This window comes from Ovis canadensis, chromosome 15 (assembly GCF_042477335.2).
Source record: "Ovis canadensis isolate MfBH-ARS-UI-01 breed Bighorn chromosome 15, ARS-UI_OviCan_v2, whole genome shotgun sequence".
NCBI classification, from domain to species: Eukaryota; Metazoa; Chordata; class Mammalia; order Artiodactyla; family Bovidae; genus Ovis; species Ovis canadensis.
Genome location: NC_091259.1, coordinates 13111173 through 13124972, shown reverse-complemented (window position 1 = coordinate 13124972; position 13800 = coordinate 13111173). Strand labels below are relative to the sequence as shown.

At 35.8% G+C, this 13800-nt stretch overlaps 1 protein-coding gene across 4 annotated transcripts in view; it reads left to right on the top strand.

The window, feature by feature from the left end:
• The window catches only part of DYNC2H1 (dynein cytoplasmic 2 heavy chain 1), a 493166-nt gene that overhangs the window by 755 nt on the left and 478611 nt on the right, over window positions 1-13800 (top strand). For all 4 annotated transcript variants that reach the window (XM_069554796.1, XM_069554794.1, XM_069554793.1 and 1 more), the window contains exons 2-5: window positions 4969-5139; window positions 5539-5674; window positions 11699-11817; window positions 13096-13240. In XM_069554796.1, coding sequence (XP_069410897.1) covers window positions 4969-5139; window positions 5539-5674; window positions 11699-11817; window positions 13096-13240 — 571 coding nt within the window. The remainder of the gene's footprint in view (window positions 1-4968; window positions 5140-5538; window positions 5675-11698; window positions 11818-13095; window positions 13241-13800) is intronic.

Genomic DNA, 13800 nt, shown 5'->3' with positions numbered 1-13800 from the left:
GCTGCGCGGGCCCCTCGCTTCACTTCGTTTCCAAGCTTGCATCCCGCCTGGCCGGAGGAAGCTCCCAGTCCGCTCACCAGCAGAGAACAATAACAGTCTTTCTAGTTTTTTTTTTTTTAATAATACATTTACGTTATAACTAAAAACACTAAATTTATCTTATTTATTTAAACTTTTTTTTTCTTTCTCCCTTTTGAGGTTCTTTGGGGGCAAATTCTGGTGTATCTTTTTTTTTTTAAAAAAAATATATATTCTGAGTTTAAATGTACTCGAGGGAAAGAATAGTTAGGAATTAAAGTCTTTGTTTAAATTCTTTTTTGTTGTACAACATGTGATGTATTGACATTAATATTTATTTCATTGCTCCTGCTTCTGGCAGGATTATTTAAGAAATGGGTGTACCTGCAACCAGCAGATAAACACGCATAGGCACTCAGAGTAATGTAGAGAAACAATTGCCTCACATGTTAAAGGGGCTCAGTAAATGGATGAAAGTTAACAAATAACAGTCATATTTTTAAACCTCTTCCTCTGGTGTTCATCCATATCCCTAGGTCTAGCAGAGTATTTGATACACAGCAAACATTGAATGCATTTTTGTAGGATGATTGAATTATTCACCCTGTTATGAATCTTTAGTCTTGGATTTGACTCAATTCTATTCAATCACTGTATTTCCAACTCACTATATATAAGGCACTTTCCTTGGTTTAGTAAGTTTACAAAGATGTAAAAAGCATGGATAATCATAGTTGACAACTGTAGTCCGCCAGGCTTCTCTGTGCATGGAATTCTCCAGGCAAGAATACTGGAAGGGGCTGCCATTCCCTTCTCCAGTGGATCTTCCCAACCCAGGGATCAAACCTGTGCATTGCAGGCAGATTCTTTACTGTCTGAGCCACCAGGAGCTCTGATAAGTTAGTATTATATAATTCACAATAAGGCCCCCTGCTTCTGCCTTCTGGAGCTTCACTCTGGATGATCTAGAATGACGTATACTCAACAAATGATAAAATCAAGCACACTGCTGTAAATGCCTCTGAAAGTTTCAGTTCAGTTCAGTCACTCAGTCGTGTCCGACCGTTTGCGACCCCATGGACTGCAGCACGCCAGGCTTGCTTGTCTATCACCAACTCCTGGAGCCTGCTCAAACTCATGTCCATCCAGTTGGTGATGCCATCTAACCACCTCATCCTCTGTCGTCCCCTTCTTCTCCTGCCTTCAGTCTTTCCCTGCATCAGGGTCTTTTCCAGTGAGTCAGTTCTTCGCATCAGGTGGCCAAAGTATTGGAGTTTCAGCTTCAGCATCAGTCCTTCCAATGAATATTCAGGACTGATTTCCTTTAGGATCTGAAAGTTTAGATAGAGTGTAATGGGAAAACAAGATGAGGGGTTTGGATTTGTAAAACATATATCTTGGGTTGGGTAATGAAAATTGAATCTATAACTTTTTTACTTAAATACTTAAGCTAGTAGAGCCCAACAGTGTATTTTATATACAGTCATACATCACAGTACAGATACTTAGTCATATTTGAAAATGTTTTTCTGTATCTTAAGTTGTACTTTAGATGTCTGAGAGTCAGCATGATTTAACAAATTAACAAATATTAATTCACCCACTATGGTCTGGCATTGTCCTGGGTGCTAGGGATAAAGCCATGAATATGTCAGTTTATCTTCAAGGAGTAACATTCGAATGGACAAAAATAGGTTAAACACATCCACACAGGTGGGGCTTCCCTTGTGGCTCAGCTGGTAAAGAATCCGCCTGCAATATGAGAGACCTGGGTTCGATTGCTGGGTTGGGAAGATCCCTGGAGAAGGGAAAGGCTACCCACTCCAGTATTCTGGCCTGGAGAATTCCATGGACAAGTCCATGGGGTTGCAAAGAGTCGGACACAACTGAGCGACTTTCACTTCACTTCACTTCATCCACACAGATATGTAATGTAACATAGTGTTAGGTATTGATAAGTGCTGCCAGTAAAAATAGAGTAATCTTAAAGTAGTGATTGGGGTGGGGTGAGGAACTGCATTAAAATAGGGAAGGAGGGAATGCCTGTTTGGATTGGAGCCCTTTGAAATGAGATTTGAATGTGAATTAGTTGTAGGCAGATTTAGAGAGGGGCTTCCCTGGTGGCTCAGAGGATAAAGAATCCGTCCCCAATGCTGGAGACCTGGGTTCAGTCCCTGGGTTGAGAAGATCCCCTGGAGGAGGGCATGGCAACCCACTCTAGTATCCTTGCCCAGAGAATCTCCATGGACAGAGGAGCCTGGAGGGCTATAGTCCATGGGGTTGCAAAGATTCCAACATGACTTGAGCTGGATCTCATCTTGGTTTCAGGGGGCTGGGAAAAAAAAAAAATTACACAGTCATTGCTGAAGTTTAATGAATAACCAAAGAGTGGAAGTTTAAAATATGGACTGAGCATTTCGGACCTTATACACCATTTAGGTTGAAATACCAAGTTGTTGGTAGTTTTAAGCAAGAGAGATGTGATCTGGTTTATGCTGTAGGATAGAAGCTGGCGCATTTTTTTTTTTTCCTATAATGGGCCAGATAACAAATATTTTGGGCTTGGGTAGATTGTAAGGTCTCTGTTACAACTTGGCCATTGCCGTGAGAAAGCAACCTAGACAATATGTGAATGACTGAGTGTGACTGCATTCAGCTTCATTTATGGACACTGAAGCTTGAATTTCATATCTTGAAATATTATTCTTTTGATTTTTTTTAAATGTAGAAATAATTTTGAGCTTGTGAACTGTACAAAACAGGCAGAAGGTTGTAGTCTGCTGATCCCTGATGGATCCCAGAAGGTGACAGAGACATTTTGCAACCTCAGAAAAGAAATTATACCTTGCTTGCATGCTAAGTGCTTCAGTCATGTCCATTGACACTATGGACGGTAGCCTCCAGGCTCCTCTGTCCATGGGATTCTCCAGGCAAGAATACTGGAGTGGGTTGCCATTTCCTTCTCCAGGGGATCTTCCTGACCCAGGGATCGATCACATCTCTTATGTTTCCTGCATTAGCAATCAGGTTCTTTAACATTAGCACCACCTAGAAAGCCCAATGTATACCTTAGTAATTATCAGATTAGAGTAAGTTAAGAGTAGATAGCAGTTGCTGATGATAGGGAAACTGGAAGATTAGGCTAGAAGTGCTGATTCTTTACTCAGGGAAGGATGAACAGCTGTAGCCACCTTACCTTTTGCTTTAACTCTGACTTTGGTTAAGGCAAAGCTCATTGTCCTGATGCCCCACAGCACCTTGGCCAGTGACATAGTTACTGTTTTCAAAGTATGATATTAAAATGTGTATTTTGTGAATATTCTTTCTTCACATAGGTGGGAGTAGAAAAGTTCAAGTGTATGGTCTATTTAATTACTAAGAAATGAATTTTTCAAATTACTTATCTGCAGTCTGCAGTTCTCACTTGCTTGTAATGGGAATAAAATGATCATACTATATAGAACTCTAATGGGTGAAAATGAGAGTCTGAGAAAAGCAGTAATGCCAAGTAAATGACTGGTCCTTCCTAGTGGCTAAACAGATACAATGATTAGGATAAAAGTAGCACAGAAGCTCACTCATCTTTAGTGTGTTTCTTCACGCACAGCAGTGAACTTGTTTGATTTTTTATTTTTATTTTTACTTTATTTTACTTTACAATACTGTATAGGTTTTGCCATACATTGACATGATTCCAGCACGGGTGTATATGCGTTCCCAAACATGAACCCTCCTCCCACCTCCCTCCCCATAACATCTCTCTGGGTCATCACCATGTACCAGCCCCAAGCATGCTGTATCCTGCGTCGGACATAGACTGGCAATTCGATTCTTATATGATAGTATACGTGTTACAATGCCAAGACAGCAAAAAAGACACAGATGTGTATAACGGACTTTTGAACTCTGAGGGAAAGGGAGAGGGTGGGATGATTTGGGAGAATGGCATTTTTTTTTTTTTTTTTACAGCATAGACTTCTCTTCCTGGAAAAAGAAATGAGAACAATTTTGTGAATATGTGTATAATGCAAAAACTTCTTTTGGGCAGTATAGTTTACAGCTAATGAACTAGTTGCTGTAAACTGGCCTATTTTAAGCATGATTGGGTTAGTGAATTCCAGTTTAGCTCAGACAGTTTTAATTTTAAATAATCTAGGTGTATGACAATTTAGTAATAGAGTTTGATGCTCAAATACTTTATGCAAAAAACATTGGTTCAAGTAAAGATGATTTTAGGCGATAGACAACCTTTTTTTTTTTTTTTTTGGTTTTTAGGTTGTCTGTTTATATAGAACTTAGTTTTGCGTAAGAGGGTAGTTGGGCTTCCCAGGTGGCATTAGTGGTAAAGAACCCACCTGCCAGTGCAGGAGATGTGAGAGATGTGGATTAGATCCCCGGGTCAGGAAGATGCCCTGGAGGAGGGCATGGCAACCCACTCCAGTATTCTTGCTTGGAGAATTGCGTGGATAGAGGAACCTGGCAGGTTGCAGTTCATAGGGTCCCAAAGAGTTGGACATGACTGAAGTGACTTAATATGCACGCAAGAGGGCAATACACGTCCTTGTTACGGAGTTTCTGGAGTAGGGTGGAAAATTATACTACTCACCAGTATGTACCTGGGCACACAGTTTTGATTTGTAGTATTAATGAATCTGGCTGGAGTGGAGTAGTTAGCAGTGTATGTCAACAATATTTTTGTAGTGCTTTTGTTAATAATCACTTATCAATTACCAAAGTAGCTTTATGATACAATCACCTATAAGTGGGGATACAATTTTCAAACCCAGGTTTTCTTACAGAGCAAAGACAGACTGATTATAATATACTATAATTATTTCTAAAGTATACTTATACCAAGGGATAAAATTATAGATACAGCATTTTAGGATAATATTTTCAAATATTAACTTTATGAAAATAACATTAAAAATCATTTGTTTATCACTTTAGATTGATTTTGCTGACACAAAAGATAAAGTGCTGGTGTTTTTCAAGCTGCGACCCGAAGTAATTACTGATCAAAATCTACATAATAATATTCTGGTTTCATCTATGTTAGAATCACCTATTAATTCCCTTTACCAAGCTGTTCGGCAAGTATTTGCACCAATGTTACTAAAGGTGAGTAAATTAAAGTAGCTTGCATGATTGTTGATTTTTGCCTAAGTCTTTGGATAAATGCTTTCATACACACAAATATAAATATTTATTGGTAATGTTAGTATTTTAGTTTATAAATTAAAATATTTTTTTAATTAAAAAATAATGTAAGCTTTGTTGACAAATAGAGAAATTGGAAAAAGATGTAAAATGCAATCTACATCCATTCTTAAATTGTGATAGTAAATGACCTTTATAAAGTTTTAACTGTTGAAAGGACTTCTATCCCTCTCTTAAGAGATGGAGGTAGTGCCAGGCTTTGAGTGAAACTGGTATATTTGGACTTAGTTTTTGACAAGGTTTTAGGAAGCTGTTTGGCAAGATATTGATCATCATGTGCTCTTGTCTGATTTTATTTAGGATCAGGAATGGAGCAGAAACTTTGATCCCAAACTTCAGAACCTTTTGAGTGAACTAGAAGCTGGTTTGGGTGTAGTTCTACGAAGATCAGATACTAACTTATCAAAACTGAAATTTAAGGAAGATGACACACGAGGTATTTAGCCATAATTTTATCAAAGAAAGTCAAAACTGTTGCCTTATTAGTACATAGTAAATTAATATACTTTTTCAAATATTTCTTTGCACCTTTGGATCGTCTTTGAGCTTGAGCTGATTTTAAATGAATAGATTTATGTATGGATATGGAGAAGGGGAAAGTGTAATCTTTTTTAATGTGCAGTTTATGGAAATAATATGGTTGATTCTCATTGTTTTCAGTAGTTCTGTTTTATTAGGTCACTGTGAACACTGAGTTAGCAAATACTGAAATATTGTGCCTAGGACCCTGTGAGCCTCTCTGGTCATAACATTTTCACCAGCTGCTCAACATACAACTTATTTTAGGTGTGTTTTTTAGACACATTATTTAATATATATTGTTGATGAATTATCATTGAGCTCGTGGGCAACAGCACTGTAGCTCATGCCTGTATGAAGTTCATCTCACAGAAGCGCGTTCTCTTTAAGGCGCCTCACAGTGCTGTAGTGCTCGGGACAGGAGACAGCACTGTTGTGCTCGAGGTCAATTTAAATAGCAAAACCACCCACAAAAAGCAGAAAATGTGAAACTATGACACTACATAGACTATGAAAAACACATTTATTTACAGTAGGAGATAGAAAAAAGACAAGCAGTGTTGCTTTGTTCAACCTTCAGTTCAGTTCAGTCGCTCAGTCGTGTCCGACTCTGTGACCCCATGAACCGCAGCACGCCAGGCCTCCCTGTCCATCACCAACTCCCGGAGTTCACTCAGACTCACGCCCATCGAGTCAGTGATGCCATCCAGCCATCTCATCCTCTGTCCCCTTCTCCTGCCCCCCGGTCCCTCCCAGCATCAGACACTTTCCATTGAGTCAACTCTTCGCATGAGGTGGCCAAAGTACTGGAGTCAGCTTTAGCATCATTCTTTCCAGAGAACACCCAGGGCTGATCTCCTTCAGAATGGACTGGTTGGATCTCCTTGCAGTCCAAGCAACCTTAGCTGGAAACAAAGGCGTTGGGCAACTAAAATTTCTCACAGCTCTGTGTGTCTGCAAATGACCATGAGTGCTCTGATAGTAGTGACTTTGGATACATATAAATGTTAATGAGTAGGTGACTTCATAAATACAGAATCTGTGAGTAATAGGATTGATACTAATTGTTTATTTGCAAAGATAATAAACCAGTGACTATTATTTTAAAATGTATTTTTTTCTGAAGCTGATTAAAATTTTGTGGCCATAGATAAATTATTTCCTAAGAACAATTAAGATGAAATTCATGACATACAGAAATACATTGGTTTAAAATATTAGATGTAGTTTTATACTCTGCTTGAATAGTAAAATAAATCCTTTCTAAATCCTTTCAGAATCTCATACAACCAGAAAGATTAGTGAATTTATTTCCAGCACGTGATTAAGCAACTAGAGATTGTCCATTTCATTAGGAAGCTTAAATGCAAATTTGAAAGAAAACTGTTTTAATTAAAACTGTTTTAATTTATTTTTTCTTCCAGTTTTATTGAGATATGATTGACATACAGCAGTGTAAAAGTTTAAGGTGTATAGTATAACGATTTGACATAAAATACATCAAACAATGATTATCACATAAGTTTAGTGAATATCCATCACCTCATATGGATACAAAATTAAAGGAACAGGAAAAAATCTTTCTTGTGATGAGAGCTGTTAGGATTTACTTGCTATCTTATCTCTTTCATGTATAACATATCAGTGCTGTTTAATATTTATCATGTTATAGCTTCCTTGGTGGCTCATTGGTATAGAATCTACCTGCCAGTGCAGGAGACATGGGTTCTATCCCTGGTCTGGGAACATATCTTGGAGAATGAAATAGTAACCCACTTCTGTATTCTATCGGGATTCCCTGGTGGCTCAGAGGTTAAAGCATCTGCCTGTAATGCAGGAGTCCTGGGTTCGATCCCTGGGTCGGGAAGATCCCCTGGAAAAGGAAATGGCAACCCACTCCAGTATTCTTGCCTGGAGAATCCCATGGACGCAGGAGCCTGGTGGGCTACAGTCCACAGGGTCACAAAGAGTCGGACCCAACTGAGCGACTTCACTTCTGTATTCTTGCCAGGAGAACCTCATGGACAGAGGATCCTGAGGACTGTAGTCCATGAGTTTGCAAACAGTCAGACATGACTGAGTGACTGAACCACAACAACAACATTGCATCCCTACTAATTTATCTTTTGAAATTTGTACCTTTTAACCACCTTCATTCAATTCACTATGATGAGTGTAGTTATAATATGTTACCATGGAAAGATATTGCATATTTCTTAACTATATTCCCTACAGGGTACATTTGATACCAGTGGCTCATTTATTTTGTAACTGACGGCTACAAAGCTTAGGTTTCTCCAGGAACTTGTAGTTGAAGCCAGGCATGGTGGTTGGGCACTGGTAAGCACATGGTGGCCCTATAGCTTGTGCCTCACTCTGGCCATGAGCTGGTGGCACCAACTCTTTATAACTCTGCTTTTGTTTTATTGTTCATTTGTTTTGTTTCTTAGGTTCCACATATAAGTGAGATTATTCAGTATTTGTCTTTCACTGCCTGACTTACTTAGCATAATGCCATCTACGCGTATACATGTTATCACAAATGGCAAGATTTTGTTCTCTTTTATGACTAAGTAATAATATTCCGTTGTATATATGTACTACATCATCTTTTTCTATTCATCTGTTTATAGGCATGTAGCTTGCTTCTGTATCTTGGATATTGTAAATACTGCTGCAGTGAACATAGGAGAACATAAATCTTTTTTAATTAGTGTTTTTGTTTTTTTCATATAAATGCCCAGAAGTGTAATTGCTGGATCATATGATAGTTCTAGTTTTAATTTTTTGAGCAATCTCCATGCTGCTTTCCATAATGGCTGCTCTACTTTCCCTTCCATTTTTCATGTGCCTGTTGGCCATCTGCTTCTTTTCTTTGGAAAAATGTTTATTCAGATCCTCTGGCTATTTAAAGAAGTTTTAATAACAAAGCAATGTTATTTTTTGATATAGAATTATATGAATTTTTTGTTTATTATGAATATTAACCCCCCTTCCCCACCTTACTGGTTTTCCCTAGTGGCTCAGACTATAAAGAATCTGCCTGCAGTGTAGGAGACCTGGGTTTGATCTCTGGGTCAGGAAGATGCCTTAGAGAAGGGAATGGCTACGACTCCAGTATTCCTGCCTGGAGAATTCCATGGAGGAGCCTGGCAGGCTACAGTCCATGGTGTTGCCAGTATCTTGTGGTTTTACCAGATTCATTGATGAGATCTAATTTTTTTTCCTTTTGTGGCATTGTGAGGATTACCTATGTACAGTATTGTGCAAACAATGACATTTGAGCTTCTTTCTTTCCAATTTGCATTCCTTTTATTTCTTTTTCTTGTCTGATTGCTGTGGCTAGGACTTCCAATACTATGTTGAATAAAAGTGGATGAGAGTGGCCATCCTTGTCTTGTTTCTGATATTAGAGGAGATGCTTTCAGCTTTTCACCCTTAAGTATGATGTTAGCTGTGGGCTTATCACATATGACCTTGATTATGTTCCCTCTATACCCCACTTTGTTGTTGAGAGTTTTTAATCATCAATGGACTCTTACTTTTGTCAAAAGTTTTTCTGTATTTATTGAGGTGATCTTGTGGTTTTTATTCTTCAGTTTGTTAATGTGGTATCACATTGATTGGTTTTTGGATATTGAATCATCCACATCTCTAGGATAAATCCCACTTGACTGGTGTATGGTCCTTTTAATGTATTGTTGAGTTTGGTATGCTCATATTTTGTTGAGGATTTTTGTGCTCATATTTATTGTGATACTGACCTTTAATTTTCCTTTTTTGTGATTCTTTGTCTGGTTTTGATTTTAGGGAGATGCTGGCGCTGGAAAATGAGTATGGAAGGATGCCTTCCTCTGTAGTTTTTTGGAATAATTTGAGAATGATAGGTGTTAACTTTTCTCTGCAATATTTGTTAGACTTCACCAAACCATGTGATGTGTGAAGCCATCTAGTCCTGGACTGCAGTACTTGGGAGTTGTTTTTTACTGATCCAGTTTCATTACTGGTAGTTGTTCTCATATTTTTCTATTTCTTCCTGATTCATTCTTGGGAAATTGTACATTTCTAGGAATTTGTCCTTTTCTTCTAGGCTGTCCATTTTATTGGTGTATACTTGTTTTTAATAGTATCTTATGACTCTTTGAATTCTTGCAGTGTCAGTTCCTTTTTTGTTTCTGATTTTATTGATTTTGGCCCTCTGTCCTTTTTTCTTGATGAGTCTGGCAAAGTTTATCAATGATGTTTATATTTTTTTAAAGAACCAGCTCTTAGTTTCATTGATCTTTCTATTACTTTTTAGTTCCTGTTTCATTTATTTCTGCTTTGATCTTTATGACTTCTTTCCTTCTGCTAACTTTTGGCTTTATTTATTCTTTTTTTCTAGTTACTTTAGGTGTAAAGTTAGGTTGTTTGAGATTTTTGTTGTTTTGTGGAATAGGCTGTATCACTATAAACTTCCCTCTTAGAACTGCTTTTGCTCCATCATGTAGATTTTAGATTGTTGTGTTTTTATTTTCATTTTTCTTCAGGTATTAAAAATTTTTTTTGCTATGATCCATTGTTTGTTTATAGCATGTTGTGTAGCCTTGTTTGTGATTGTTTTTTTGCAATTTTTTCCCTGCTAGTTGATTACTTGTCTCAGAGCATTGTAGTCAGAAAAGATGCTTGATCTGATTTCAGGTTTTAAAATTTGCTGAGTTTTGTTTCTGTGGCCTAGCATGGGATTTGTCCTAGAGAATGTACCATATATATTTGAAATAAATGTATATTTTGCTGCTTGTGGGTGTAATGTCCTATATATATATCTATAAGTTTATTTGGTCTAATGTGTTGTTTAAGGCCATTGTTTCCTTATTCATTTTCTGTCTGAATAAGATGTCCATTGATGTAAGTGGGAGGTTAAAGTTCCCTACTATGAATTTATTATTGTCAGGTTTTCCCTTTATGTCTTAATATTTCTTTATGTATTAGACGTTCCTATGTTGGTTGGATATATACTTACGTTGTGTTATATCTTCTTGGATTGATCACTAATCATTATGTAATGTCCTTCTTTATCATTTGTGACAGTCTTTATTTTTTTTTATTTGACATGTGTTGCTTTCTTGATTTCTATTTACTTTGAATACTTTTTCCTATCCCCTTTCAGTCTCAGTGTGACTTTAGATCCAAAGCAAGTCTCCAGGAGGCAACATATATATGGGTTTTGTTTTCATATCCATTCAGTCATTTTTAAAGTACTTATTGATAAGTGTGTACTGATTGCCATTTTGTTAATTGCTTAGGGGTTGTTTTGTTGTTTGTTTTTGTTCATAGAAATTGTAAAATTCATTTTCTGTACTTTGTGAATAATACAGAAATGTGCGAAATCAGCAAATGAAGCCAATTACTTTCTGGCTTTTCATTTTTAATTGTTTCCTTCTTTTTCCTAGTTTTTTTGGGATAATTGACATGTAGCATTATGTAAGTTTCAGGTATATAATATAATAATTTGACTTGCATGCAGCATGAAATGGTTGTCACAGTAAGTTTAGTGAACATCCATTATGTTGTAGATACAAAGTTAAACAAAGAGTTTCCCTTATGATAAGAAACCTTAGGATATATTCTTTTTAGAACTTTTACATATAACATAAAGCAGCACTATTTACAATATTGTACATTATATCTTTAGTACTTATTTAATCTTACAACTAGTAGTTTGTACCTTTTGAGCAGCTTCATCCACTTCCCCCCTCCTCCTTCCCCACCTCTGGTAACCAACAGTCTAATCTCTTTTTCTATTAGTTTATTTGTTTGTGATATTTTGAAGTTATAATTGACTTATAATAATATATTAGTTCCTGGTATACAAAATATAGTATTTCATTTTTTCTTTACATTTCAAAATGATAACCATGGTAATAGTTGATATTTCTTATTTTTCCCTTTCACTTTTCAGGTATTCTTACACCAAGTGATGAGTTCCAGTTTTGGATAGAACAAGCTCATCGTGGAAGTAAACAGATTACCAAAGAAAGAGCCAGTTATTTTAAAGAATTATTTGAAACAATTGCAAGAGTATGTGATTCATATATAGTTATATATCAGGTTTTGATAGAAATACCGTAGCATTCAATTTTTTATTAGCTTTATCTCTGTTTTAAAATCATTATTTGATGGCTTTGGACAAAATATATTCTTCAGATGTAGCAGAGTTTACTTAAGATATGTGATTAAAATGAGTACAACTTAGAAGTCCAAACTTCTGAAAAGTTAAATTCTAATCACTAGAAAGTATTTTTTGCAAAAATATAATTACTTTTGCTGTCTCACATACAGGGTTATCATTACCATCTTTCTAAAGGTTCGATACAGGTTACAGGATGCTTGGGGCTGGTGCACTGGGATGACCCAGAGAGATGATATGGGGAGGGAGGTGGGAGGGGGATTCAGGGTTGGGAACTCATGTACACCTGTGGTGGATTCATGTCAATGTATGGCAAAACCAATACAGTATTGTAAAGTAAAAAAGAATATATATATATATATATATATATATATATATATATATAAAATTACTTTTATGCAGGTATATAGAAAAAAATGAGAAGCCCAGTATTAAGAGGTTTGTCCATGTGGAGATAATATGTTCTTTTGGAAAATTGTTCACTTTTTTCATATTAGCAGTTTGGAGGAATCTGAAATATAAAAAGTCTTAGTTTTATACTTTATTAGATTATTGATTATTATTTGATTATTATTTATTGATTATTCCTTGATATATCTATGGAGAGGTTAAATAAGTGACCATTTTGTTTTACAAAAATCTATTCTTTTCAAAATATTTAGTAATTTTTTAATTCATTCTAAGTATTATTTCATTATTGCCATTTGAATGAAGTGTTTGAAGTGGTTTAAAGCTTTTTCTGTGGCAGTGATGAAATTTAGAATAATATACCATGTACTAGATTTGTACTGTTGGTAACATTGTGCAACCCAGGAAATGAATGAATAAGAATAAATGAAGTGAAAAAGGTAGTGTATAAATAGTGTTAAATAAACACTCTATTGGATAAATAAAAGAAATGAATCCAAATTTAGAGGAAAGTAGGCCAAGGGTAAAAATAAGTTTATAGGGTTTATGCAATTCTTATTTTTTCTTCTTGCTTTTATGGAATTTATGTTTGTGAAGGATCAGATAGGGTATTTGCATAAAGAAGTTATATAGCATCTGATAGAAGAAGAGGAGAAAATAATGGCAGATATTAGAATTGTAGCACTTCTGGCAACATTTTGTTAATATTGCCCTCGGTGCAAATACGATTATGTTTAAAAATGAATGCATTTCGGTTTTAGGAATTTTATAACTTGGATGGTCTGTCCTTATTGGAAGTGGTTGACTTGGTGGAGACAACTCGGGATGTTGTAGATGATGTGTGGAGACAAACAGAACATGATCCTTATCCTGAATCACGAATGTTACATCTCTTAGATATTATAGGTACTAGTAAAGAAATACACTTGTGAAATTTTGGAAGCTTGCCTTATTTTATTTTCTATTTTTTCCTTTAAGTCCTTCTCTGAAATGCTCCTTAATAGAGTAATTGTTGCTTAAAGTGACTCTTAGAGCAAATTACATAGGATTATTTAAGTAGATATTGGTACATAGTTATATTAATCATAGTGTCAATTTCCTTGATAATCAAATTAACATAGATTTTTTTATGTATGTAAAAAATGCATGTATTAGTTTAGACTTTATTTTTAACCAACTGAAAAGTTTAATGTATACTGGATTATGTGTCAATAAAAAAAATATAAGTTTTGACTTAGAATATACCTTTCTCATTATTATCCTAAGGAGCTATCAGACAAGTACATAAAAGGACATTTATTACAGCATTGTTTGTAAAATGAGAGTAGAAACAAATAGCAGTGTCGTATCCATACTGTGCGACTGAGGCCTTTAAAAAATTCTGTGTATATTTCTGCGCTTCAAAGATATACGTGATATAATGAAAGATGCAAATATATAAATACATGTGTGCATGTGTGTTTTAA